This window comes from Lineus longissimus, chromosome 2, assembly GCF_910592395.1.
Source record: "Lineus longissimus chromosome 2, tnLinLong1.2, whole genome shotgun sequence".
Classification (NCBI taxonomy): Eukaryota; Metazoa; Nemertea; class Pilidiophora; order Heteronemertea; family Lineidae; genus Lineus; species Lineus longissimus.
Genome location: NC_088309.1, coordinates 5,195,050 through 5,221,871, shown reverse-complemented (window position 1 = coordinate 5,221,871; position 26,822 = coordinate 5,195,050). Strand labels below are relative to the sequence as shown.

At 41.2% G+C, this 26,822-nt stretch overlaps 1 protein-coding gene across 2 annotated transcripts; it reads right to left on the bottom strand.

Moving 5' to 3' along the window:
• Position 1: 1 nt before the first annotated feature.
• Positions 2-24,997, bottom strand: LOC135503133 (poly [ADP-ribose] polymerase tankyrase-2-like). Of its 2 annotated transcripts, none has more exons than XM_064796513.1 (2): positions 24,718-24,997; positions 2-5,861 (listed from the first exon to the last, which is right to left on the bottom strand). In XM_064796513.1, the coding sequence occupies exon 2, from the start codon at positions 5,759-5,761 to the stop codon at positions 3,599-3,601; it is 2,163 nt and encodes a 720-aa protein (XP_064652583.1). In that variant the 5' UTR covers positions 5,762-5,861; positions 24,718-24,997; the 3' UTR covers positions 2-3,598. The 2 variants fall into 2 exon arrangements, with proteins under 2 accessions (XP_064652583.1, XP_064652592.1); XM_064796522.1 differs by lacking the exon at positions 24,718-24,997 and adding an exon at positions 15,842-16,064.
• Positions 24,998-26,822: the final 1,825 nt, after the last annotated feature.

Genomic DNA, 26,822 nt, shown 5'->3' with positions numbered 1-26,822 from the left:
GAGCAACCTCGATCTCGTTCGTGTAAAGCAAGCATGATAACTCGTGTGTTACTCTCAGCCAATACACGAACTGTCATCACATCACTAACATATTCATCTGAGCAACACGCAGTGTCATCAGCAACAAATTAACAGTGTTACGTTCAGATATTTATTTATACAATAGATACCCATTTCCACCACAATCACAGCACTGTATGACATACTACTTGTGTCTGGAATTTCCAACCATGACACGCATCATGTTATACATAAATGAACCCATTTTTACCAGGACTGATACGAATATCCCCTAATTCGAAACCCTCGGCCCAAGCGTTTACTAGTATTTTAACAAGACCTCTACACACAAATTCAAATGGCGAAGTTTCGGCCCCCACTGAGGTTACCTATTTCTGAGGTCTAGGAAAGGAAACTGTGGCCTTAGCAATCGAGAAATCAAGAAATCTTCTCCTAAAAGCTTGTTTTTTAGGAAAATATTTCCTTTTCATTTTGAACATGAAAAATTAACACGAACCTATGGCAACATCAGTATTTTGTTCAGCAGAAGAGCTGAGGTATAGTCTCTAAGGCTGGTAACGGTTTACTTCGAAAACAGTAAAGGTAAAATGGGCGAAAGCTAGCTCCTGTAATATTTCTCTATTCACAAACTCGGGAATGATGAAAGTAGCCTTATTTCACCACAGGTGGCGGCACAGCGAAAGCCGCTCTCCAGTACTGGAGGTGCGAATGAATATTGTCTACACGCATCATACACTGTGTACATGCATGAACTGGAACATTTCAAGAGATCCATCAATAGTCTTGTTTAAAATATAGATCTACCAGAAACACTTTGCTGTAGCAGAGTCCTTCAATGAAGATTATTGAAAGACTCTGGCTGCAGTATATCAGATGTCACCGGTGAATAGAACGCAGAGAAGCGCTCCTTGTTTTTCCCGAGTTCGCTTTCCCCTTGAATCGTTCCAGTGTACACTGTACATGTATATACAATACTAAATGGGATTTTACACCATCACCTTTATTCACTAATAAAATGATTGTTCATTTCAATTTACAATTAGTTATACATTTACAGATGGAATAGGACACACAAATATCGTACTGAAGTTTTGGCACATTCTCCGGGTAACGGGAATTTACAAGAGATGTCTACATGTACTTCTAAAGGCTGAAATTCTTCTGAGTTCCCCATTTGAAATCATAATTGATATGGATTTCCGATAAGAGGTATATAAGCCTACATGTACATGTATTTACACCTCTTCATTCATCAAGGTTTTCAAGTTCTAGCCAAAATGGTGGTGCTATATGGTCAACCCTTAAACCAAATTTTCAAATGATCAGTGGCTACTTGCATACACACTCCATCCTCATTTGTCACATTCACTCGTACATACTGATCGATGCTATACAGGTTGAGAATATCCTACATGAATGAACTAAATTGGAAATTTGGGAACAAGAAGTTCACTTTCCAATGCCGGTATCTCTTACATTGATTTCGTGATAAAATTGGCTTCCTTTAGCATGTTTGCAAAGTCCACTTTTCAAGATCTTGACGACTTCATGTAGTATCTAGTTCGGGCTGCGACGATTATTCTTCGCAGAGGAGAGCAACCAATTTTCAATTTCCTCACTCACACACGGAATTTCTTCTGGGCAGTCATTCCTCAGACTCGCATACAACACCAATTCTACTAGCCCGCGGTAGAACTTTAAAAAAACACTTCTCGAATAGTATTACACGCCAAATCGAATGTCAATGATATTCCGGTTAGGGGCCACAATAAACTCGTCCAAATCCTTTCTGAAACGAATTTAGGGGGCCTGGGTTAATTGCACCTGCCACAATAGATTCAGGCAGGTCTATTGTTACCAGAAATCACTCGGCCCAACTTATGTATGATCAACTGATTTGACACGCTCGCGGGAACTCATGACATTGAATGAATTTCTTTTTACGTGTATAGTAATGCTTTGGTTGTGGCATATAACCACAGATGTCAGTTCGCATTTTGAGCATATTGAAGTTGGTATCAGCACAACTAGAAGTACAGACAATTTTAGATATTCCACAGAGAATATACATGTTTGAAACTCATTTGATGGCAAAACTTGTAGCACACAGAGGTAAATGTCTTCGAAATCCTAGAGCAGATAGGTCTTCACTGATGAAAAATCGAACAATTTGCTTTGCGGCATTGTGTATAATGATACAATGCCACTGACAGCAACACAAAATTTATGTAGGATTTTAAAGACCTCTCTGCGTCAAGATCTGGCAGACATTTACTTCTTTAATATGCTCCAAGCATTAGCCCGCACCAAACCATGTAAAAGCTAACAGAAGATTGTCGAGCGATGTCTAACGTACCAACACAAATGGCATTACTCCGCAAACATATTCATGATAAATGCAACCAAATACCGCACTTTATGTCCTTTTAAAACACGGGCGATATCTTGCCAACCCAAGTAACATTTCTCCCAAACCCTATCGTGGCTTACTGATTTCATTCTAAAGTTAAAGCAGCGCGACGTGCGTTACGGAATTACATTATCGGCTTTGCTACTTAATGCCAGAAATCCTGTAATGGCGTTTGAGGCAAGAACTATCCCTATATGGTCGCTATAATGGTATATCGGAACAAGAGCTCATGGAGGACTCTTGCCCGGTACATGCCAATCGTACGTGCCTGCAGACCAAGTTCTCGTGATCCACCTCATTCCGCGTATCCAAGCTGCATGTCGCCCTCAAGATAGTGGCGTACTCGATAAGGTTAACAGTACGTTCGAAATACTTGAGTTAATGTAGTTTTGAATTTTAAGCTCAATAAGTGATGATCTGCATCATCTTATCCTTGTTCAACAGCAACTCAAAACCCTGAACTCAATGCAAGGAATTCAAGAAAAACCAGAAGAAGATTCTTTTAACGATTGCAGTGTGTATTCTGCTCAACGAATATGCCTGACATGCCCGATAACTTTGAGGACTCAAACCTAATGAATCTTCCGTTGGTCCTACTTCCTTTTTCTCTTCTGTCATGTTCAATGTGTGTATCTATAAGGTCTACATGTATGCTTACTCAGCACAACGACATCAAATGAAAGTCACGCGGACAGTATACTGATAATCCATTTTAACAGCCCTTATCTCACCATTTCCCAACAAAAAGGACCGAAGCATCCGTGTACGTTTCTACAGATAATTTGCAACTCAGTTCCCTTGATATGGCTGAGTCGATTCGATATTCATAAATATGGTTCCTGGTCCTAGTTCTCAAATTAGTAGCTCAGAAACACGATAATTGCTACTGGCTACCATTTTTACACACACAAAAACGCAGCACTAAGTTTGATGATCCCTGCCGCATTCTAGTTCTACCTATTAGTACGTTTCACTATCAAAATGTTCAGTTAGACTACCTACTCAAAGCTCAAGAAAGCTTTTCTCGATATCACATTCTTCCGTTTTGCAACCAACGGACATACACTATAATGTACAATACTCAAGGCCATCATAAACCACATCACATCACATGCCGACCGGTTCAGCAGCAGTACTATTATATAAACAGTCATTGCCTCTCTGTGGTTATTTCGATACAGGGCTCACTGGATACGGTGACATCTTACGATCTTTCTCCTGTAAGGTCTCCGTCTTCATGGCAACAAAATCACGCAGGCGCTCAGGTAATGGTAGATTGTCAATTTGGAAGCTTGCAACGGCCCTCGGGTCCTCTTGTGACAACTCCATCATCTGATTCACAGCCATTGCCAAGCCGTTGTCTTGGCTGCGCTGCACAACAGACATCTTTCGTTTCACAAAGTCTTTGAATTTACTGAAGGCTTGGATGGCACCATGCTGACTTGCGACATCAGAGCGGGTGACGGCCAACTCGCGCCGAATGACAGCCCTGCAGCGGTTCAGCAGAGTCGCTTGCTGGAAGAAGATTTTCTGACACTCCGGGAGCAATTCCGTCCCGTTGTCCGTTTCCGCGCACGCTAAGGCCATGGCGTCGTCGTCGTATTTATAACAACATAGCGCGACTAATCTGATCATACCGATGTCGTGAGTGATGACGAGCTCCCGGAGGATCTGAGGGTGGACGTAGCGCTGCATTCCACACCCAGCTTTTAGAATCAGCTTCGTCACCCTGAAGTCGCCGCGACATGCCTCCCTCTGGTACAATGCGTTGAATAATTCGGCGTTTCGTAGTATCCCAACCTTGCAGCCGGCCTCGGCAAGGATGTGGCTAATCTTGAAGACCTTATCCGTGTCCAGATCCCGATACTGTTTTGGGTTCATGTAGCGCTTCAGGACTGCTATCAACGCGGTTTCCCCCTCTTGACTCTCCGCATCAACATCAATGTTATGTTTCACGAGTAATTCGAGAATCTCAACGTTGCCGGTCACTGCCGCGATGTGCAGTGCTGTCAGCTTGCTATAGGTGTTCCTTATGTCAACACCCGCGCCATACTGAAGCAACGCTTCGACTATGTCTTTGAAACCGTAGAACGAAGCCAAGTAGAGTGGAGTGCAACCCAAGGTCTTCCGCAAATTTTGAAGGTTAAATTCCTGGTGCGTATTCACGATTGAGTCCATGTAGCCTGGCCAGGGCTTGGAATGGAGGTCGATCTTGGCTCCGTTCTCTAAAAGAACCTGGACACTCTCGATATCGCCCCGCATGCAGGCAATGTGAAGTGGTGTGTAGCTGTCGTTGTCTTGAATATTCATTTCAGCCCCAGCCTCGATTAGCAAGCCAGTCATCTCACTGGTGAAGGCATCATGAAGAGCGGTCTTCCCCACGCCATTCTTAATGTTACATTTGACTCCAGCCTGAAGCAATACCTTCAGTATACCACAATGTCCTTTCTGACAGGCAATATGAACCGCAGTGTTGCCGCAACTGTCCACGATGTTCACTTTAGTATTAAACATTGTCAACAGATTCACGATCTCCGTGTGACCTTCAGCTGTGGCATGGTGGAGCGGGGTCATGCCGCGGTTATCCTTTGCATTTGGATTCGCCCCCATCTGAAGGCACTTTTCCGCAATCTCTAGAAACCCCTCCCGACAACACACATGGAGTGCTGTATTGCCATTCTTGTCCTTGCTATTCACCTCAGTCCCCACCGACAACAGCCGACTCACTTTCTCACACTTGCCCAAGAAACAGAACAGATGAAGCTGGGGCAGAAGGAAATCACTGGCACCAACTTTCATGAGCATTTCTAACAACTCCTTTTTGTGGTGTTCATAAGCCACGTACAGCGGTGTTATATTGTGATTCGATACGACATTCACAATGGCACCGTTCGCTATGAGCAACTTCACTATTGCCGTATCACCAGACTTGCAAGCCTCGTGTATAGGCATGATGCGCGCATTGTTAGTGAAATTGACACTTGCTCCTTGACCTATCAGCATTTCTACAAGTTCCATATTGGCGTTGATACAGGCGAAGTGTAGCGGGCTATCACCCTTGCTGTCAGTAGCATCTATCCTTGCCCCATGCGAAAGCAATGTGTCCACAATTATCTTCCGGTTATTCCGTGTGGCTGTATGCAACGGAGTCTCTCTAAAGTTTGAGTAGTATTCCTTTGTGTGAACAGGAACACCTTCTTGTATGAGACGTTTGATTTTCTCATTGTCCCCGTCCACGCATCCGCTATGTAACGATTCAATGTTAGATGCTCCAACTTTCTTGGAAGGCGGTGTGACTCGCCGCCCCGAATTTTTCAACAGTCTATCCATGATGACGGCGTGAGTGCTCTTGATAAAAACTGCCCCCTTTTCCCATCTTGACTAATTTCGGTATTTGTGGTGGCACCTTGCCGTCCCTTTCAAAAGGAATCTGCAAAGATAAGACATAAACATTTTGTCAACGCTATTCATCAATAGAAAAAGATATTCCATTTTCCCTGACTGAAAAACGAGGTAAACATTTTGTCATCCCAAAGCATTAATATAGTACATGTAATAACTTCGACAGGGGAATATCTTCAGTTTTCTCCAGCTGAAAAAAGATAACGAGAATTTAAACAGGGCATGTATCTACATGTAACATCGCTCCGAATGCAAGGAACCGGACGCTGAGCCTGGTCAAAGTTCCCAAAATGCTAGTCGGCTCTATTATCATCCTCTGAGATCTGTCGTAAATCATACTAGGCAAGGAGAGTGTACAAAAGGCAGTAATTGTGTAAAAGAAGCTTTACATTTGTTCAACACGCCTCACTCAGACATATCACGTTAGAATTCTCGTCACTGTTGCAATCATCCTCAAACAAAGGAGACATTTGTTGGCTTTCTTCTTCCACACTGACACTGGCTTACTACCGATAGAAAGACACTAGAATCTAATCTTAGAAATTATGAAAACTGCCACCCACCACACGCTTTTGCAAAGAACCGTTTCGATCAAGCAGCCATCTTGACATTCATCAGACTATTCCAATTGATTTGTCTTCGATTATTACCTCAGCATATTGTTCCAGCGACCATCTGCTGTCTACTTCTACATGGTGACAGTTGGTGATATTTATTGTACCTCATATTTATGATTAACTGATTTTTGTTTGGATACAGACCCCTGGTTTGGTTTATGGAACCACGAGACCAAAGACTGTTGCTTTTGGATGGACAACAACTTAACAAAAGCAAGAGTTGGTTGGATCAGGATGACGTGATGTAAACGATGGCTGGTTTTAAAAGGTCGTTATACATAAAATTTTTGGTCAAATTGAGTCAAACTGCTCTATTGACACACTCAGATCACTTCAACCCTTAAAATTCTGTAATTTTCAGTTTTCTGCAATAATAGAAAGATACTCTTAGAATGAATAATACTCGGCTCGGGCGGAAGGAGCATGATTAAGCCGTTGGTAATGAATTATAAATATGATGTATTAGAGCTAGACAAGGCCAGAATAATGTTGGTGCGCTCGCTGATGTTCGGCTGTAACAGGTTTATGATGGGAGATTGGGGAATGCCTCCCAACCACAATCACTGAAAGGTTCTCCCGCTGTAGCACTGTGTAGGCCGGACAGGGCGGGCACTCAACAATCCGAAATACAATATGTGTTGGAGATAAAATGCACGCGTTCTGATAAGTGGAGGGGGTTTGAGGATAGACAACTTGTTCGTTTTGAACGTGACGGTTTGTAATGACCATTCGTAGCATAATGAAGTAGCTTCATCCGTCCATAGCGTTTCCTAAGATCGCCAGAACACCGAATAGGAATGTCGATGTCCCGCACTAGCCTACGCGAGGGTCTCTTATACCATTATACGTCATGCTACTCGCTTGAATCATCTCATTTGCAATAAGAACGCAAGTACAATACTGTATCGAAAGTCATCGTCCTTGAAGTTGTTTTTCTGAGAGTTGTTCACAACAACAAAAGAATACTTCCGTCATTGTCTTCATTGGATCTTCTTAGCTGATAAGCACGCCAATATTTGATATTATAGGCCTAATTTGCCAAGGAGACGTGGCATTGTGGTCGCCATGGAAACGGGTTGTTATGTTGCTTACCATAATGATGGCTCTCCGGTATTTTTCTACACCAGTATATGACGAAGATTAAGAAGGAACCTTCGTGTTTCTATGGCGAGGTAACATGTACATGTAGAGGGGAAATGATGCCTGATAGTTAGATTATATCACTGTTTTCGCCTTAAAGTTTTCGCTGTAAATACAATACAACATTGAGAAGATTTGTTATCGATACACATACAACAGTATATACTTTTCATAGCGAATTAGTAGATTAACTGAAAAACATACGGAAAATGGATAACTTCATGTTACGTTGACTGACTTCCAAGACAGGGCGGAATGTGACTGAATGATTTTGGAATAGCCTTATCGTGGAACTCCGAATATCACTCCGTTTGCTGTATCAATTTATTCAATATATTTTACTACTTCGAAAAAGAAAGAACGCGCACAGCAGTCTTCCTCCTCCGTCTAGCTCCCTGATGACAGCTGCAAAGCTGCACCGAGTGATCCGTTCAATTCAAATAACTGTAGTGCATTGTATTCTCGAGCTGTTTGTCAGTCTATCTAATATCAGCCTTTCATGCAGTTAATGACAATAATGACCTCAAGCAAAATGTTAAGCAAACTTCTTCTTATTCATCAATATTGCGACAAGTAGATGGTAGTAATGATACTTTAACCGGCCAAGGTCACGTGAATGGTTGTCAATTTCACAAATCAAGTTCCACTCGTTCATTTGCATTACGAAATCACACATATTAGACTAAGATACATGATATGCAACTCACCTTATCTCTTACGCATTTTCTTTGAGCGATACTAAACTAAAACGATGTTATCGATAAATGATAAAATCTTCACCACATCTTATACCATGCCTGGTTACATCGACCCATATTGGGCTTGTGAAATATGAATCGATTCCCAGTCAGCCGCGGCCTCAGCGGAGACATTGGTCTGTCCTCTAGGAAATATAATATTTAGCACGCAAATTCAACTCACGTTCGTGAGAATATCCATTGCTTGGACAGTGGTATCATGTTCGTGAGAATATCCATTGCTTGGACAGTGGTATCATGTTCTTTACGCGAGTGATAAGTCAATATAATGTTGATTGTGTTCTGTAACACTGTGCCAAGCAACTGGGAGTAATACCAATTGAACCAAATGACCTCAGAAAAGGAGTAAAAGTAATTGAAAAAGAGCAAGTGATCTGATAGCAAAAAGGAAATGCAATCAGCACTGAGACTTTATACATGTACACGTAACGCGTATCAATCAAACAAAATCGTAGTCCGCATACATTCCATTGACGACCCGTCCAGAAAACAGATGTGATTCTTTCGTTGCCAAGACGCACAATAATCCCACTGGCAAAATACGTTTCCATGGTAATTGTCTAATTATCATTAATGGTTAGAAGGGCCTTCATTGTTGAGATATCACCCGGAAACATTATGAATAATTCAATTACCATTAATCTGGGTTTGTTTTGTCTCGTAAGCGTTACTTAACAGTCGTCTGTGGTTATATAGTAACACGTGGTGTGTGGAATGATATTGTTATCAACGGATTCTATGCCAACTACAGGTGCAGAAGTCGTGCACTTATATCATTAAGAGATGTAGTTCTGTCATGGTTTCAAAGAGGATAGAATGAAGACACCGGTCCCCATTGAACACAATCATTCAGACAAGACTACCATGATTTCATAAGGACACATCTAAACGAATCCCGTGTTCGAAATGAGAGTAAAAAGGCCACCCCAAAATACAAGTAAGGTAGTTAAATATGAAGTACCCAAATCCGATAGAGTAGACCTTGAAAATCGCACAGGGTAGTCCTAATTGACGATATCAACGTCACAGGTTAATACCAGTTAAGGTTTCCGCCTCTCTCTTTCTCCTAAGTACTGCGTTGGTAGGATTTGAGGAGGAAATCGATACTATGACGGCCATCTCCGATATCAACAGGTAATACGATCATCTCATTCCAAGGCCACCTTTCAAGTGTTGGCGAGTGTAAGCAGTTATTGCAGCGATGGGCAATGGCTTCTGGTGGTGCACAACTGAAAATTCACCACTCGGATGTCCACAAAATCAATCAGTGGATGTCATCCACTTCCATGCTGAAGACTGATGGGCGATCAGGAGCTATGGCTATCAAACTGGTCGTCTTCAGGTGACTTCTATTCATGTGGTTGATAAGGTATTCATCATATTTCTGGTACACACAGAAACCTTCGCAGGACGGTGCATATGGAGAGTACCCGTATTTTCGCAGTAATTCTGATAAATATTATTGTATATACTGGAGTTGATAGTTTAAGTATCAAACATTACGTGTACCTTTAATGCTCATTTTCACGTTTTAACCAAAAAAAAGTCGTCACTACACATCAATAACTTGTCCAGGCTATAAGCTTATGAAAATATTTCCATATGGAAGTTGGCGAGGAAAAAAACGAAAATCCTGACGTTGACAATACTCTACAATCATCATGGACGTCACTTCTTCTGTAAATCACGATCTACTAGATCACGTTTCAATCGAAACTGGTTCTTTAAAAGCTTTATATTGACTTAGCAGACGGGAGGAGTGCATTTGGATCGCCATGATAATTTGCTTCTAAATGGAAAAGGAAATGAGGATGTGATCGACATGGTGACGTGTGACGAGACGAAATAAATTATTACCGCTTATTGGAAGTCTGGTCGTATTGACGTTCATATCATATCACAGATGTAGATTTGACTAAATTTAGCGCAGTCTACAATCCTTTTTGCTCCTCTTTCACGCGCCCACCAACCGCCGGATGATGCAAGGCTGTAAGAAGGAAGCCTTTGGCCGTCATTTTCATGACATCCACTGAAAATCTAAGGAATCTCGGAACATTCATGCGTTAATATCACGAACGAGAGAAGAATGCAAACTGATGATTAAATAAATGATATCTCTGAAATGTGAGCGAAATTGAAAATCTACAATCCGATGGTGTGTTGTGACTTTCATTCTCCAGTCACGTATAAATGTCAATACGTGTATAATAAGCTTCTTGCTTGCTTCTGTCGTTGCGCTCTTGTAGATGATTGCAGGTATAGGACCCGGTGATAGGATCAGAAGAACAAACAGCGAGGTCAGCTCAACCGAAAGCGGTTCGTACGCGAAGAAATGACTCAAAGACCCCGAACCCAAACAAGAGATCTGCTTTAGTCTGCTTTGGCTCGTCCCAGTGACATTTTGAAGGAATCTACAACATAATGAAAGAAATTTAATAGATTTCGAAGCTGTTCCAACGCGGAAGGGGTTAATCAATATCTAGAGCATAAGAAGATTATTCCATCTCAGAAGTGTGTAATATTGATTTCGACTCGGAAAGGATCTTGTCTTAGATAGGATTGAAAATATCGATGAAAGTCCGCTGGCGTTTGGAAATGTTAATAGGTTCGAATCGTCTTCGCTTTGAAAGTCTATATTTGACAAAATACTTTCAAGTATTTCTGCACAACTTCTGCAACGAAAACGGAATTGGTATAAAGTTGAACTGAACTATGATGACTACGTCACTATGATGACAGGCAGCCATGTTACCTCCAACTCCCCCGTATCGTAAACCATACGAACCCAGAACATCACCAGCTGTGACCAGAGCAATGATCTCCAATAAAGATCCTTTATTCAATATCTGGGTGGTTCTCAAGAGTGGGCATCCAGTGCAGAAATAAGCCAGATTGTTGGATGTCGAAGTTGTCTCAGGTTTCATAGAGTGCAATATCTGGAACGGTATATATTTCACAGAAACCCCATTGTGTCCACGCGAACATTTCTTTAGATCTCAGCCAAGTGTCTATATCCAAGCTGGGCCTGTTGCGTAGGCTGAACTGACGACAGTCTTGACGAAAGCTACGTGGCACATTATGTTTATGTCCAAGATGAAACCTCACCACAAAACCTCGAACAGCATCTCCCAAAACTCATTTCCGCCACAGAAATATAGATTCATTTTAATCAACGAAGTGTCATCGTCTTTTCAACACCATCATGACCATGATATAGCGAAGTCATTTGGTAGTCATAGTTGTACCATTATTCAGTTCCCATTTTCGAACCAAATTTGGAGCAGGCAGTAATTTGTTGGTGATGCTCTTGACAATGTTTATGGTTTTCTTCTGTATTTTCTCGTTAGCCATGTGAGATTTTTCCAATGCTGCCGTTTCCCCTCTTGACAAAATTAAACACGCCAGTCTCCACGAATCAATTATTGCAACTTGGCGGCTCAGGGAAAATTCAATCAGAACCCGAAGGAAATTCAAATTGAAGTTTGGGTTTGAAATTGCCGAGATGAATTGAATACGTGGGTGTGGGTGATTTGTGTTGTACAAACGTCTAGTTTGAAGTCTTTGTGTCAGGCGTTTTTTGCTATCTGTCGAGTTGATATCAACGTTTAGTGATTGGCATTAAAAGCAACTGCGTCTGCTATACATTCCTGTGCAAGGCAGTGTTAATCCAAACGGTAAATGCTGTAAATAATGCTTCAAGAAAAATAAGATAGGTTGGACCATGGACTTCTATAAAACATGTAAAACACTTTCTTTAATTTTCCGCATGACCTTGGTAGCCAAATGTGTTTGAAAGCGTCACCTATGATTCGTTGACAACTCAATGGTATTATTTTACATTTACTCCAGCTGTAACAATACACATAGCTGAACCATCATCCACATCGGTCGTGTCAACCGAAATTGCTTCAGTGTCCGACTAGGGTCATGTATTTACGCCACCGATTCCAATGCATCCATCGACATCTTGACCAAAGTTACATGAATGCCAACAGCTTTTTGTCGGCCAACATCCCCCGCCATTCTAAAGAAGATCCCCGTGTCTCTTCCATATACAAGTTAACTTAATCACTTGATGAAGAGACCAGTGATATTTTGATACATGGCTTCTTTGCCATGAGATAAAAGGTCACCATCGGCTTTAGGCGGCACTCCGATATTCCAATGGATTGGCTTTATCTGTGATCATTAGATTATCACTGAGGCTAGGGTGATTCGAGGACACGGCAATGATGAAGAAGATATCTGGGAGACACGCGAATAACCAATTATGCAACGAGATTGACTGAATTATCACAAAAGATGAAGCCTAATGAGTTGGCCGGAGGGGTTGATCGCTTGCACATGAATCAAAATTCTGAATTATTGAAGGAGCAGCCACCGCTAACAACGGCCGGGACGAAAAGCTTTTTCGTGATCGGAGGAGAAGGAGCGCAATTTTTTAGTACTCAACAGTGTGTCCTGATATACGTGGGTTCCGGAGATACGGACGTCACAACATTTTTGATTACACGTACACGTAAGCTGTGTACCAACGACCAAAGGTTATTCTAATATGACCACAACACGCACCGAACGCTCCGCATCATTGCTTTCTCCACTTCAACTGAAGTATCCCTATCGGCGATCACAATTTTTCTACCATTGAACATTTATTGGGTATACCTCGGCACGTGGTCATCTTAAAATATGATCAATCAGCGTTTCTTCGCAGGATGAAGACAAACCCATTATCTCTAATGAACCATGCCAGGAGCCTTCCTGGGCGAGCTTGCAAGTTTAAGATAAATGTATCTGGTGGTAATTTTGATAAAAGCACCTCGCAAACGCGTATTGGCATTATTATTTATCGCCTCAGGATAGTTAAGAACTACGATCACCAAAGGGGGTGAAATCTAGGTAAAGCCCAACCACCTGTTGGCGTAATACTGCATGATGAGGATTCTTGTAATGTGTTGGTAATGCAAATCGACATTCTCTGTGCTTTTCTCCATTGGTATTTTCAGTTACTTGATTACTTCACTTTGTCATATATACATCTGGCAACAACACAGTCAGCGGAACGGCGTCAGGTGAAAAAAAGAGTCAATGACAATAGCGGTTATCTCGAGTCAACAGATGACTGTATCTCATTGTTGGCAAATGACATTTTCTTTTCTTATGATGTTCCTTTATTACCCCATCAAAGGTTAATTCCCTTGAGATGACAATTATTAAGTGCCGTGTTTGATATGCGATTGTGGGTGGTAATGTTGGTAAAGAAATAAAAGATTCCGTCAGCATTTGAGTGGGAGAGAACCATATTGATTAAGCGTCATTGTCGTGGCACAATACTGAAGCCATTCAGACATGCTATTCAGACTCCACGTAAGATGAGTATTAGCAGTATCTTGAATGATCCCCAGTTTTGCGCGCAGAGATGAAGTTGTGTCGAATAGATATTTTTGCAATTACTGAAGCATTATGATGTTGAGACACTCTGTAAACATGAGTATATCAGATATATACATGTAGTAAATGTCGTCTTGAATATACCAGCTATACGTCAAGATGTTTTTAACGCCCAGGATGTAAATGTAGTTGTTGTTGGTGATAATAACGAAGTCGCTTCTTTTCATCTTCAAACAGACACAAGAAACACGCATGTAGGAAGCACTTTCGAGGCAATAGACTGAAGTAACCATTAACGCTTCCATGCAGTATTCCAGGTCCACAAGGGACAGGATAACGAGACTGTCGAATCGGACGTGCCCTAACATCCGAGCGTGGGTCTTCCTAATGAAGCCCCCGGAGACGGGGACCGGTGGATGTCTCGTTTCAGACCGACAGTTTCATCCCCATGTTGGTCATCAATTGAAGTTTACAGAAGCTTCTCAACTCTTAGACGCACCTTTTACTTCAGCTGTCCTTCTTATGTAGATCCAATTGGAGCGTATCCTTCATTATATAACGAGATATCCTTATATAATGAGATATCATCTAGGCTACGACTAGAATCAGTCAACCATTGAGTTCAAGCTTTCCCGATTCAAATTACTGGTCAAAGTGAAACCATATCACGTGCCAGTGATATCCGGGGAACGGGTCATTTGTCAAATCACTTTCTCCACGCCAAATGTACTTGTTTCGAATCGCCGCTCACTGAACCATTAGTTCTTGGAGTCTCATTAGTAAACGAAATGATTCATTTACATGTAGCGGTAGTTATCGTTACCGTACTGTGAGCATTCTAATGATTTATGTAATCCCAAACCAATGAAAATGATAGTCCAATTATTTTAATGATGATGCTTCCTTTTATGAAGCAGACCGCAAATATTTCCGCACACAGTCATGTTCATTTAATTTCTGTTTTATCTATAGCGCTAACAAAGTGTCAATTAATCAATTCCGTTAGCCGTTATCCTGTTTCAATATTTACCTTGATAAACGTCATTTTTGGTGTGTTTGGTGTAAAGTATATAGATCCTGCAAATTTGGTAGGTTAGTTCTTATAACCACCACATAGCTGACAAATTTAATGTCCATATGAAATATTTTATCAGGTGATGTATTTGAGAAAATCAATATCTATATCAAACATGCATGGCAAGTGGTAGCGGTGGTGATACCTTTCTCTATATATACATAATTATATATATCGAAGACGGTAACGTTAGTCATTGCGCAGGAATAAGTCGGAGCAGGGTTTAAACCTACATTTTGTACGCTACATTGTCGAAACATTCCAATAACTTCAATCTGACACTAATCTCGGAGCAACCATCGCCCACGAAGAAGTAGAGCAGTGGGTCACTGCTATCAGTGACCTTCCACTACATTGGCCGGTGCGTCTGTCATTACTGGATCATTACCGGGGCTGATTGCCCCTCGAACTAGACCCCGTAAAATCGAAGCGGCAAAACGTACAGTCCAGTTGATGGTCCCTTGATTTGATCGATAGACCCGTAATGGGAGTCGGACATTCTCAATTGCACGTTGATTGCTTTTTCTTGTTTCATCGAGGTTCTCCGGTGTTTTTTCGGCCCGGCCTCGAGGGTGAACTGCTCTGGGCGAAATGATTACGAAGCTCCGTGAAAGTCTTTCAAAATGGTTCATACCCATCGGATGCATGTGTACCAGCATCCTGGTATAACCAGTGGGTTTCAATTTACTCCGCCTCGGCGATATTTCAAACTTTTTTGTGATGACGAAGGAGAGAAAAAACCTGAATTACAGGAAAGTGGTACACTGGCAGTGGTCAGGTCTACAGTGCCTATATTGATTTGTTTTTAATAGAATTGAAGAAGGTCTATAAGACATTTGCTATGTTTTTTCAGCACGGCAATGTTTTTATAGGAAACATTTTCTATACGTAAATATATTCCGTTATAAAAACAAATGAGTTAGTTCCCTTCAATCAACAGTGCTAGTCAGACTGTTTCTTCTGGCCGGAACCTCGCCAAATACCAAGGAGTGAACTAAAGCCGAAAGACACGATCTCCTGAACCTACCTTTCTGTGTCCTCATTCTCAATCACATCATATTGTCACATCCTATAAAATCCCAGAAGTAATCCTGAATATTTCATTAGCCAAGTAACTTAGCCGGCTCGACTTCTCGGCCATAATAAGCGACTTATCTCGTCTTGAGTGCTGCATGGTCGTGTAACGGCTGCAAACCCGAGGGTGTAACCCGTCGGATTATCGATCTCAGCCGCTCCACTCTAACCACAAACAACAAATGGTGCGGACAACCTGATGTGGTTTTATCATCTGAGGTTGACTTTAATCTGAATCTGATGAGGCTCCAAAAGGGGAGTCTGATGAAACACCGTCCTTATCTGAAGCAGATAATGTAGCCTGCATGTACATTGGTCAACTTGACCAACTTGTGGAGTTCTGTAGACAAAATGACAGCTGTACAAACCACATGAAACACAACATTGTAAACCTACCGAATATTGCTCACAGCTTCTCTAGAAGAAAAAAGCGTGATAATATTTCTGAATATCATAATATTTCTGAATATCATAATTCAAATCCTGCTTGCAGCCTGATTGACAAATTGACTGGTGACAATATTAGTTCGATAATCACTAGTCCCAGTCCAATAATGAGATTTCCTGTCTTAAAATTGAGTTTCGACAATGCTTTGTTACTGGATTTGATCAAGGAAGCGCGGATCGAATTTGAAGCCGAAATATTATTATCAACAACATGCCATTTCCTTTTAAACTCAGACTATCGGCTACTTTTTTATCACCAATTTCGCCCGCAATTCTCAATTTACCATAACATATACTTGTATTTCGTTACTCTTATACAAAGTAAACCATTATAATTCACCAAAGTAACTTCGGATCCGTTTCTTTCGACAGTTCTCAAAAGAGCTTCAAACACAAATGTTTTTAATCTGTGGTTATCAAACTGATGCGTTGTCACATGCAGATAGTTATTTTGGTTTCTGTCTATGGCATCATTTTGCTTTCCAAACATCTTACCAGTCTACAGTATCCGAGTTCGCAATACTCCATTAGTTTGATGAGAGATTAAACCTCTAATTTCTAAATGGTATCTCTCAGTGCTGTCTACATTGTATGAGAGCGTCTCGTGACAATGATGCATTTATAGCGATGGGTGTTAGTTTTCAGCTGTTTAAAGCAAAAACAAATTTCTTACATGGAATTTGTATAGAAAGACGATGTTCGACATGTTTTGTCAATACGATATTTCAGAGGAGGGTTTCTTTCTTGACATGCAAGCGGTATATACAATTAGATAGCCTCCGGTGTTAAAAACAGATGTTTTCCATGCAAAAGCTGTCATAGGCAGCCGGGGCCATGCGCTGACATCCAGAGTATGTGGTAACGGAGAATACTTTCACTTCTTTAAAGTCAGCAGCCATCCTCTGGTATTGAATAGTCCGAGGTTTAGCAGGCCTACGGCCAATGAACCAATTAATTGTGTCGGGACAGTTGATGCCCTAAAGCCTGGTCTACACCATCAAAGTTCTCTGAACATTTGTTTGCTAACATCACCAAACACACAAAAAAATATCAAACCCATATTCAAGATATCGCAACCAGCCACAAGAATACATTCCATTGTCATGTATTGCAAATTTCCCCCAATGAATAGTCTGACAATTGCATCAGTCTACGAGAACGCGACTGAAATGTCACTCAAGAAAATACAATTATTTCCCAAATGTCAGAGGCCAGTATACACGTATCTCACGGGGAGAAAGTGCTTTCACAACAGCAAAGCTATCTAAATCTGTTGTGTTTATCAATTTGTTCATAGCCGAGTCTGCACGAGAAAAAATTGAAAAAATCACAGAACAGTGGGATTGTCGATGTTCTTATTGTCCAATACATATTCTGTACATCTATACGTGGATGACCCGCTGATTGATATTCAGTGGACAGGGCACATAACAGCCAGCTGTCACGGAACGCCACAATAGTGTGTGCTCTGCAAGGACAAATATAGTCTAGTACATTGCAGCCAGTAATTCATTCTCTACAATAAAGAGTTGCTCATCAGCATTTCTGTCAGGGCATCCATGTATGTCTATAGTACTTGAAACACGACGTATATGAATAAAGAACTAATTTCAATAAAAAAACAATAATATCAATTTGGTTTAATGAAATACATGTGTTCATGACTTTTATGATACGAAGCCCAGTAAAAAGTCACAAGTGCGAAACGATTTCTTATCTTTTGATTTCCATCAAGCCCAGAAGGCACATAAAGGATCACTTAGAACCCAGATCGCGAATCGTGAATTATGAACGAGTCTTTTGGGCTTTATCAATTTTGATCTACAAGTCAAGATTGAAAAATACACTGAGACACATGGCTGGCTCCATATGTAATTCAGTCAATATTTAAACCGATAAATCTGCCTGTGTTTGCTGCAAGAAATTGACAGTTTATCGAGTGGCCCAATAATAGTGCACCCAAACTTGGGGCGTTTTTACCGTGTCGTTCAGCGTGTCGCGGCGGAAAAAGTACCGAATTGTAAGACGTCATTGTGGTATAACACCACATTACGGTTTCATCCACACGCCACCACTCTATACGTTAATGTCATCAAACCCAAGAGATTCGAGTATCAGCAAGGAGCCTCATGAGATTTGTTCTCCGGTCAATCCAAACATCTCCACTGCCGCCAATAACACCACCATGCTTACCATGAATCACATTTGTGGCCCTTGATGGCTAATAGACTTTAGGCTCTGTTGGTCATGTCAACAATCATTATCACTCGGCTGATACTAAACCGCATCGAGGCGATGGATATGGGACTTATAAATTCGGCCTAATAATCATTTGATGAAGGAAAACCTCCGAACACTCCTCACAGAGGCGCGGCAGGAGCAGTTGTTGTTGTTGTTGTTGTTGTTGTTGTTGTTGTTGTTGTTGTTGTTGTTGTTATGGATGCTCTCAATTCAAGTTCAAGAATGTTAGACAACTTGGCGTTGTCCCGCTCCTTAAACTACACAAATAACAGCAATCATGAGCGAACCAATGTTTTTTTGCATTTTATCACTTTTTTAAAACTAATAAGATCACTCAGTTTAGATCTAGGTCAACGTCGCTTTCACAGAGAATAGTCTCAACTAACGGTTCGACCTGAGGTAAGGATAGTTTCCACCGACCGGATGTGAGAGTGTTTTTACTTGAGGTGAGAATAGCTTCCACCTCAAAAAGAATGTTTCTACCTGAGGTAAGAAACGTTTCCACCTCCGGTGAGAATGTTTCTACCTGAGGTGAGAATAGTTTCCCTCTGAGGTGAGAATATTTCCACTGAAAAAATATAAAAGATAAGATAAATTTTGAACCAGTGAGCCTTATCCTAAAGAAATGAAAGATTTTTACCAGAAACTGATGATTTTTCTGCCAATTTGAATATTTAATAATAAAGATTAAGATAAGGTCTCAGCTGTTTTAGACAGAAATTGATTTAGCAAGCAGGCTATAAAGGAATTAGAATATTGATGTCGCTGCCTGATAACAGCAGCTGTTACGCGAGAATTGCTTTTTCTTCACAAGCCTGCTTACCCACCAAGGTCCAAAAAAAACATTTTTGAAAAAAGTGGATCCTCATTACCTATAGGTGTGTATCTATTTACGCCATGTGTCGTACTGTAGGCATCCCACCTTTATTAGGGTACCTCAGATGTTCTAGAAGCGATTTAAGGAAGATTCGTATAAAAAATAGTTATGAGCCCGGAAGGGTCCACACTGATTCGACGTTCCTCATAGACAGTCTGCAAAATGCAAAGTGTGTGATACTTGTTGAAAACAAACTTGTAACGGCGGCGCCTTTTATGACACAGAGTCAGGCCGTATTGTATTCAAATTGCTATCGTAATTCATTTCCAGGCACTTAATAATTTATATCCCAAGGACACTGGGTATCGATTCCAATTAATAGCTTATTTCTTTTAATTATCACCTGATTCTTCGCCAATTTGAATAGTTTTACCATAAAAATATTGATAAAGGTCCCAGCTGTATTTGACAGAAAGTGATTTCCAGCTGGCTATAAAGGCATTAGATTTGCATCGCTTCAGATACATCTGCAAAATAGAAAGTTTAAAAGAAATTGTGCCTTTAGTGTTTTTTTTCAATTTGTCCCAAGTTCGTCTTTTGATGAAAAAGTCTCAAACCGGACTGCAAAAGTGAGTTCACTTTAACCAAGACCAGGCACAATCATCAAAGTCATTAAAACTTAAACTTCTTCGGTCGGCAATCACAGAACACGCCAGATCTCGTGTTTCAAAGGAGACACTCGGTCTTTGATAACCAAGGAGACTCAATTGAGTTTAGAGATGAAACACAGTTCTTTGCTAGTTATATCGATGATTCCGATCCGAACACTTGGAAGTCAAAGTCAAAGTTTTAAGTTTCGTCATTATTTCATTGTGAGTCGATCGGTGGTACAAATCTTAGATAGTCGTCATCAGGTTGCATCACAGGTTTTGGAGTGGGTTAGCTCGTTGGGAGGCAGACCACCACTTTTCGCCATTTTCTGTTCCAAGTTTGCATGAAAAGACTACGGACACCTGGAAAGGCCCGGCATGGAGCAATTGCCTCTCCCGTATGGCCGAACCCACAGAAATGGTCTTGATAGCAAGGTAGGTTGAGTGTAAGATTCGTTTCAAAATTATTGATGATGTTGTACCATAAACTACAATGATCTACAATGATCTACAATGCCAAAGTAGTTTCTCGACATACTGGTATTTTCCCCTGCGAATCTGCTCTTATCCCCATCCACAGCCGACTAAACCCAATGCCCCATCAAGCAGGCTCAGTATTCAATTAATGGATCAGCGCCGACCAAAATGAGACACGGAAGAGATCCAACTTTACCGGCATAGAAGGTAGGTATCGATTTCGCGATTTGAAATGTCAGCTATCTTCAATGGTTAACCCTGCAATAGTGATATATACGTATGGCTCTTGCATGTGCTTGGCCGCAATTTGCTTTACAATTTGATGATTCGGAATGTCAGCTGCCTACGATGGTTAGCCCTGCAATTGTGATATGGCTATTAGTGCAGGCTTGACTATATGCAAGCCGTTACACGAAGGGTTGCGTCACGAACACGGCAACTTATTAGATGAAAACAGACAAATAAAAGAAATCGATGATAACAACTGTGCCATTAATGGCCTCTGTCACTTTGGTAAATGGACCGGGATGGTGATAAATGGTCCTCAGAGCAAAAAAATGCTTCTTAGTCATCACACAAGACGCAAATTGGGTCTTAAATTTAAGCCAGAATGCGCTCGTTTGGGAATCGTTTTTTATAGCCTCCAACAGAGCCGCAACTTAACCCACATTCTTGTCACTTTCTCATGGCCGAAACAGCCTTCGAAATCATAATTTTAGAATTTCGAAACGGTATACATGTACCCACCTTGTTCATCCTTCCTAAAGCTTATTCGCATAATGTTCACAGACATTCCTATTCGCAGAATGTTCACTGATATTCTTATTTATAGTATGTTCACTTGCATTGTTATTTGCAGAATGTTCACATTCTTATTCGCAGAATGTTCACATTCTTACTCGGAGAATCTTAGTAGGATGTTTTCATGAGACGCGCCCGATCGAGCTATCAGCCTCGGGGCGATATTGAATTCCGCATTGCGGACAGGTGTCTAGCATGGTGATGTATTAGTGCTAGTTATTGAATAATTTCCATACTGAGTGATGGCTAAGAGGGACATGATTCTTGTGATTGTTCCCCAGGAAAGGTCGAGCTACCATCAGATTATCAGCTCGGGGCCATTTAAGGAATTTTACAAAGGCGTAAAATAACTGCGATGACAAATTACGACATAGATGTCGGATCAGCAACACGTGCAAGTAACAAGGAAATCATGGAATCTTGACAATTTGCATCTTTCATATTATCCCTGCCTCAGGAATCACAATCTGATATATTGTTATTGGGTAGAAAAGAACTTGGAATGGCGATGTTTGCTACAGCGAGGTTAGACTACACACGTACTTTCACCCAGGCTTGTAGGCTCATGTAAGCCTCTTACAATGTTACTGGGAGACTAAAACCTTTCCTATAAGAAGGGACGCCGCCTTTAAGATCAATGTACGATACGGTAACAACTGTTGCCTGGATACGACACGTCGAGCTAAGGGTGGTAGTCACAACTCAAGGGCCACAGACCGCCTTATACGCATCATCGCGTGGTCGCGTGGGTTGGAGGAAATACACGTGCGCATATCATTGCTACATGTAAGGTCACGCTCAACAGTTTTACCGAAAATGCGTGACTTCAGGAGACGTCAGGATGTTCTCTCGATTGCAAATGACAGCTATTTTAAAATGCGTTTTGCACTTTAAAGATAATGACCTATTGGCGCTGTACACCACTGGAAAGGCCGTGATCTCCTCTTTCTACACTAACTCATCTCATTTATTTAAAGACTACAAGTCAGTAATTAGCGCAGGATTGGGTCCGAACTCTTGAGGCGCTTACCCCTAACTTGTAACCCCCATTTTCCTGGATCTTGTCTCCATTGCTTCTGTTAAGCGCCTGATCAACTCTCTCGACATGTGATGCAAAGCTTTTGAACTTCTCCATTTTTCCTTCAAGAGCCTCCCGGCACATCTTGGTCGCATTCTTGATGCCAGCATGACTAGAAAAATACATTACAAGATCACACGAGGCGCCAAGATGTATTTTTCGCCATCTTCCGCAGCGGGATGTGGGATTCACGCCGCGTTAGCTTCTCCGTCAACGCACTCTTGTGATCGTTTCATTGGGACACTGCACGAACATTAGACTACTATTCACTTAAGACATTGCTTTTCTAACTAAGAGGCAGTCATGTAAGATATTACACTTTTGGGTGTGCTTTAAAAAATCGACTTTGGATGGCACATTTATTGCTTTGAACTAAAGATATCAGAATTTGAATTCATTAATTAATTTGAAATCGAGAAACAAACACTTGTCATATACATGATGGCACATGGACTGCGTTGCTAGGAGACCGATTAGAAGCAAATAGTGATCACTGCTGTCAAATTGATTCCTTGAGTAAATTATCATTTTCTTGTTTGCCGTTTTGACATCTGCTGAAGTCCACGTCACAATCATTGTGCATGGTTTCTCTCAAAATTATGTTCATGAAAGGTACATTTTAAACTCCACCAGATTCCTGGAAAAGGATTTTGCCATCAATAATCTTCTGCAACAATATATATGAGTTTAAACTCGTACTGTCTGCTATGATACACTGTCACCTCGGGATATCAAGCATTATCTGCGAGAATCCTCGTGTCTTATTGCCAAAATTACCAGGAACGCATATCTGACCGACGCGCCCAATATATTTCGTCGCTGATACAAGTATATATTACTGAACTAGAAATCTCCACCCATGCAGAGAGGATCGGATTATCTCAAGATACCCAGACAATGAGGAGACAAGAATCCAATCATTTGGATACAGATAGAGGAAGATGAATCGGGGCCCATGACAATCGATTCATTTCTAGCTACTTCTCCAATTTATACTCCCAAAGAGCCCCTTTGGTGTCCCATGCCAATCACATGCCCAATCGCCTTCGATTTGTTCCGCTCTCTCGGCGCAACCCTAATGAACTGTCGGGTTGTCTGTTTTTCTTTCCATGATCATCGCGGATAACAACTTAATTAGGCCAATGTACCAAATGATGGTGATGTATCTGTCTCTTTAATGAAGTGACACTGGAAATGCTTTCCCAAGAACCTGATTTGATCCGTGCAATATCTCTTTCATTTCAGCTCTAGACGAGTCTAAACTCAGAAGCGCGTCTGATATCTGACGATTCCGAATGAAGACTCTTCCGGTACTGATTTGGTTTCCGGTAGAGTAGCAGTTCGGTATTCATGAGAGTTGGCTTTGTGGTTATCCAAGCAAAACAACCAAACTCCCGACCCATGACATGTGTGCTTGTGTCTGATGCCTTAGATTCGTTCTCAAAGCTACGAGATCGCTAACGATTCATCCCCGGTAAAGGAGTTCAAGGGACTGTTGCCTGTTTTTATTTAAGGTGGAGATTGCAACAGGGTAAGATGAGGAAACGGGGGCGGCGTTTTGTATATGACTCTATCGATGATGACGCACGTTTAAGATACTTGAAAGAGGAAGAAGCTAATTTTGCTTTAAATGATACACGCCCTGACGAACCTGATAATATCATCACGGATCTAGGTCCGTGATGATATGTTTATTCATATATTTTCATTTTTCTCGGTACCCAGTAAGTCTCCATCCGTTATCATCGATTCAGTATTCATTCATGCATCATAATTTGAATTTCTGTCCTGTCATTCGTGATTAAGAATAAGTAAAACGGTACTTGACAAGCACTATACCACTGACCGATTTTAAATTGCTTATGAATGATATGATCAGCTCTCTTTTTTTCAATTTGGCATTACATTTTATCAACGATGGTCTCCTTCTTGATATAGCGCTGGGCATACAATTCTAACAATATTTCTTAACGCTATTCGTAGCTGTACAACTGAAATGTGACGATGAGGCTGTTGTGACACGATTTTCACAGTTGCTATCTTCGCTTAAAACTTTGATAGAACGTTTTCACCGGGTTAGCAATGTCACAATCCGTTCCTGCCAGGTGAATGTCCTAATATTGCTCTAAAATAATATAGAAACAAAAGCAATGATCAAAATGATGATCAATCTTGACTTCAGAGTAGCGGACCCGGATCGATTAAGAGCTTTAGCCTTCGAGAAACTCTTACAGAAGGTGATGTAAGCATAATACGGAGCACTACGATATTTCTGAAAAGATTGTCCTCTGACATGAAATAGAAATCATTTCTCCTACCTTAGATCACCAAGCCGAGCCCATATCGATCAATATTCTCTTCAGAATCGCCAACCACTCCTCGCTTCCTTGGTTTCAATCACCATATGGTAAATCCCACGAGATTGAGAACACATCTGCCAGGCCTAGCACAGATTCTTCTTCCCCTCTGCCCATCTACAGTCATGCGCACCCGAACCAGGGATAGGGCTTCCTTTGGCTACCATGGCAACTGGCGGTATAATCAACAATAGAATGCTGGTTGCGGGAGTGATTATCTCCTTGCCGTATTTTATACGCAACTCGCATATTGGAGGAGTGGAGTTGGGATGCTGGGGTGTAGCACGACGAGTTGAAGGTCAAAGGTCAAGGGGTTGAGTCGTGATCAAATTCAGCACTATACGTGCTAAGGACATGGATTGCGTAAGAATGGGATTCTTTAATACCTTAGACTGAATTTTGGGAACACGATGTACATGTATTTATTAAAAATTAAAAGAAAGTGTGTACGGATGATCGCGAGTGACAAATGCTATTAGCATTTCTTTTTCGTCTATATATAATGCTGTAGACGAAGCCACCAGCTCGCATGGTTTCTAAATGCAAAACTTGTTATATTTCACTTGTCCGAATTAAATAATCATTTAATAACACAGTAACGTTGGCCATGATATCCTAAATATTATTGTCAGCAACAACAAAAACACTATTAACAACTTAAGCCTGAGAGAATTGAGTGGAGATCTGAAGAAGACTGTGGTCATATTCTTTTGCAGAGCTTTGATGTAAGTCGATCAGATCGAAGATTTATAGAGATGATTTCCTTGATAAACCCGTATCAGCTTTTTTACGTTAGAACTTAGCTCATAATGTGACTGCTGTGAAATCTATTCAGAGGATAAATAAAAAATCAGTGCGTTGACAGTCCAAAAACCTAATGGTATAAAGTGCTACTCATCCGCTCTCTGAGACATCAATTTTTTGGGAATGTTTCTCTTGTGCCCAAAGTGTCTGTAAGTAGGTCAGATTCTAAAAACTTAAATGACAATATTTAATCTTACTAAAAATAGTGCCTTTTCATCTTATTCGCTTTACTAAGCACATTCGCATGCCCAACTGCTGCAGCTAGCTACTCCCTCTGGAATCTCCTCTTGCAAGTAGCGACCAGTGTTTCACTGCCTTCCTCTCAAGTTCCATACACTAAAGGAAAAGTGAGGCTTAATAGATGGTACGTTATCAATCCGAATAACAGGAAATATGCTTCTGAAGAGATAAATTGTTGTCGCAGTAACCCCTAACAATAAGTAGCATAGATTGATTTAAAACTACACTCAAAATTCGGAATTTGTTGGGAATATACATGTACATCAAATTATTTCAATGATTACACAGATCACATGGTTGCTGGTTATGTCGGAGGGGTTTCGTCACTCATCATTCGGTGTCCGCTTGATGTCATAAGGTCGACGTTACAAACACATGCCGGAAACAAACGTAAGTTTCGTGTTTGGAGATCCCAAGTATTGTAAAAAGAGCGAAGGGTCGTCCCAAGGTTTTCGTGCATGGCACAGATGGGATCAGCCAAACGGTCAGTGACCGGCATTGGTGTTCCGCCCCGCGTAGTATAGTGCGCGACTTAAGAAAACGATCACATGGGCTATAGAGCAGTTTCATTTTTCCACATTCTAAATAAAGGTCTACCCTCATCATCAGCCTTTTTGTTCCCATCGGGTGTCGGCAATCAGCCATGGTCTTTACTGTAACCCAGTATAAAGTTTGTGATCTCGTCTTAAACGTTTAAGTGTTTTTACGGCAGGAGAACTGTGATATTTATGAAGCCAAACCCAGCCACTGTTGTTGATGATATATACCGATTTAACGTTGTTCTTTACCTGGTTCCAGAGCGCGCCAAACATGGCTCTCGGGTGTATTACAAGTGATCACTCTGCTGCCTGGAAGACGTCTACCAAAGCAAGGGTCTGCGCGGTCTATACCGGGGCCTGGCCATCAATTTGATCATGCAAATACCCACCAGTATAACCTTCATCCCGGCGTTCATATTCTTGCGGGAAAGATTATGTTCGTACTCTCTATTTAGGCCGAATGGAATCGTCATTGGATGTCTT

Bases quoted from the DNA above. Each gene is read 5' to 3' on its own strand.
- LOC135503133 (XM_064796513.1), bottom strand. From the start codon at position 5,761: ATGGATAGACTGTTGAAAAATTCGGGGCGGCGAGTCACACCGCCTTCC.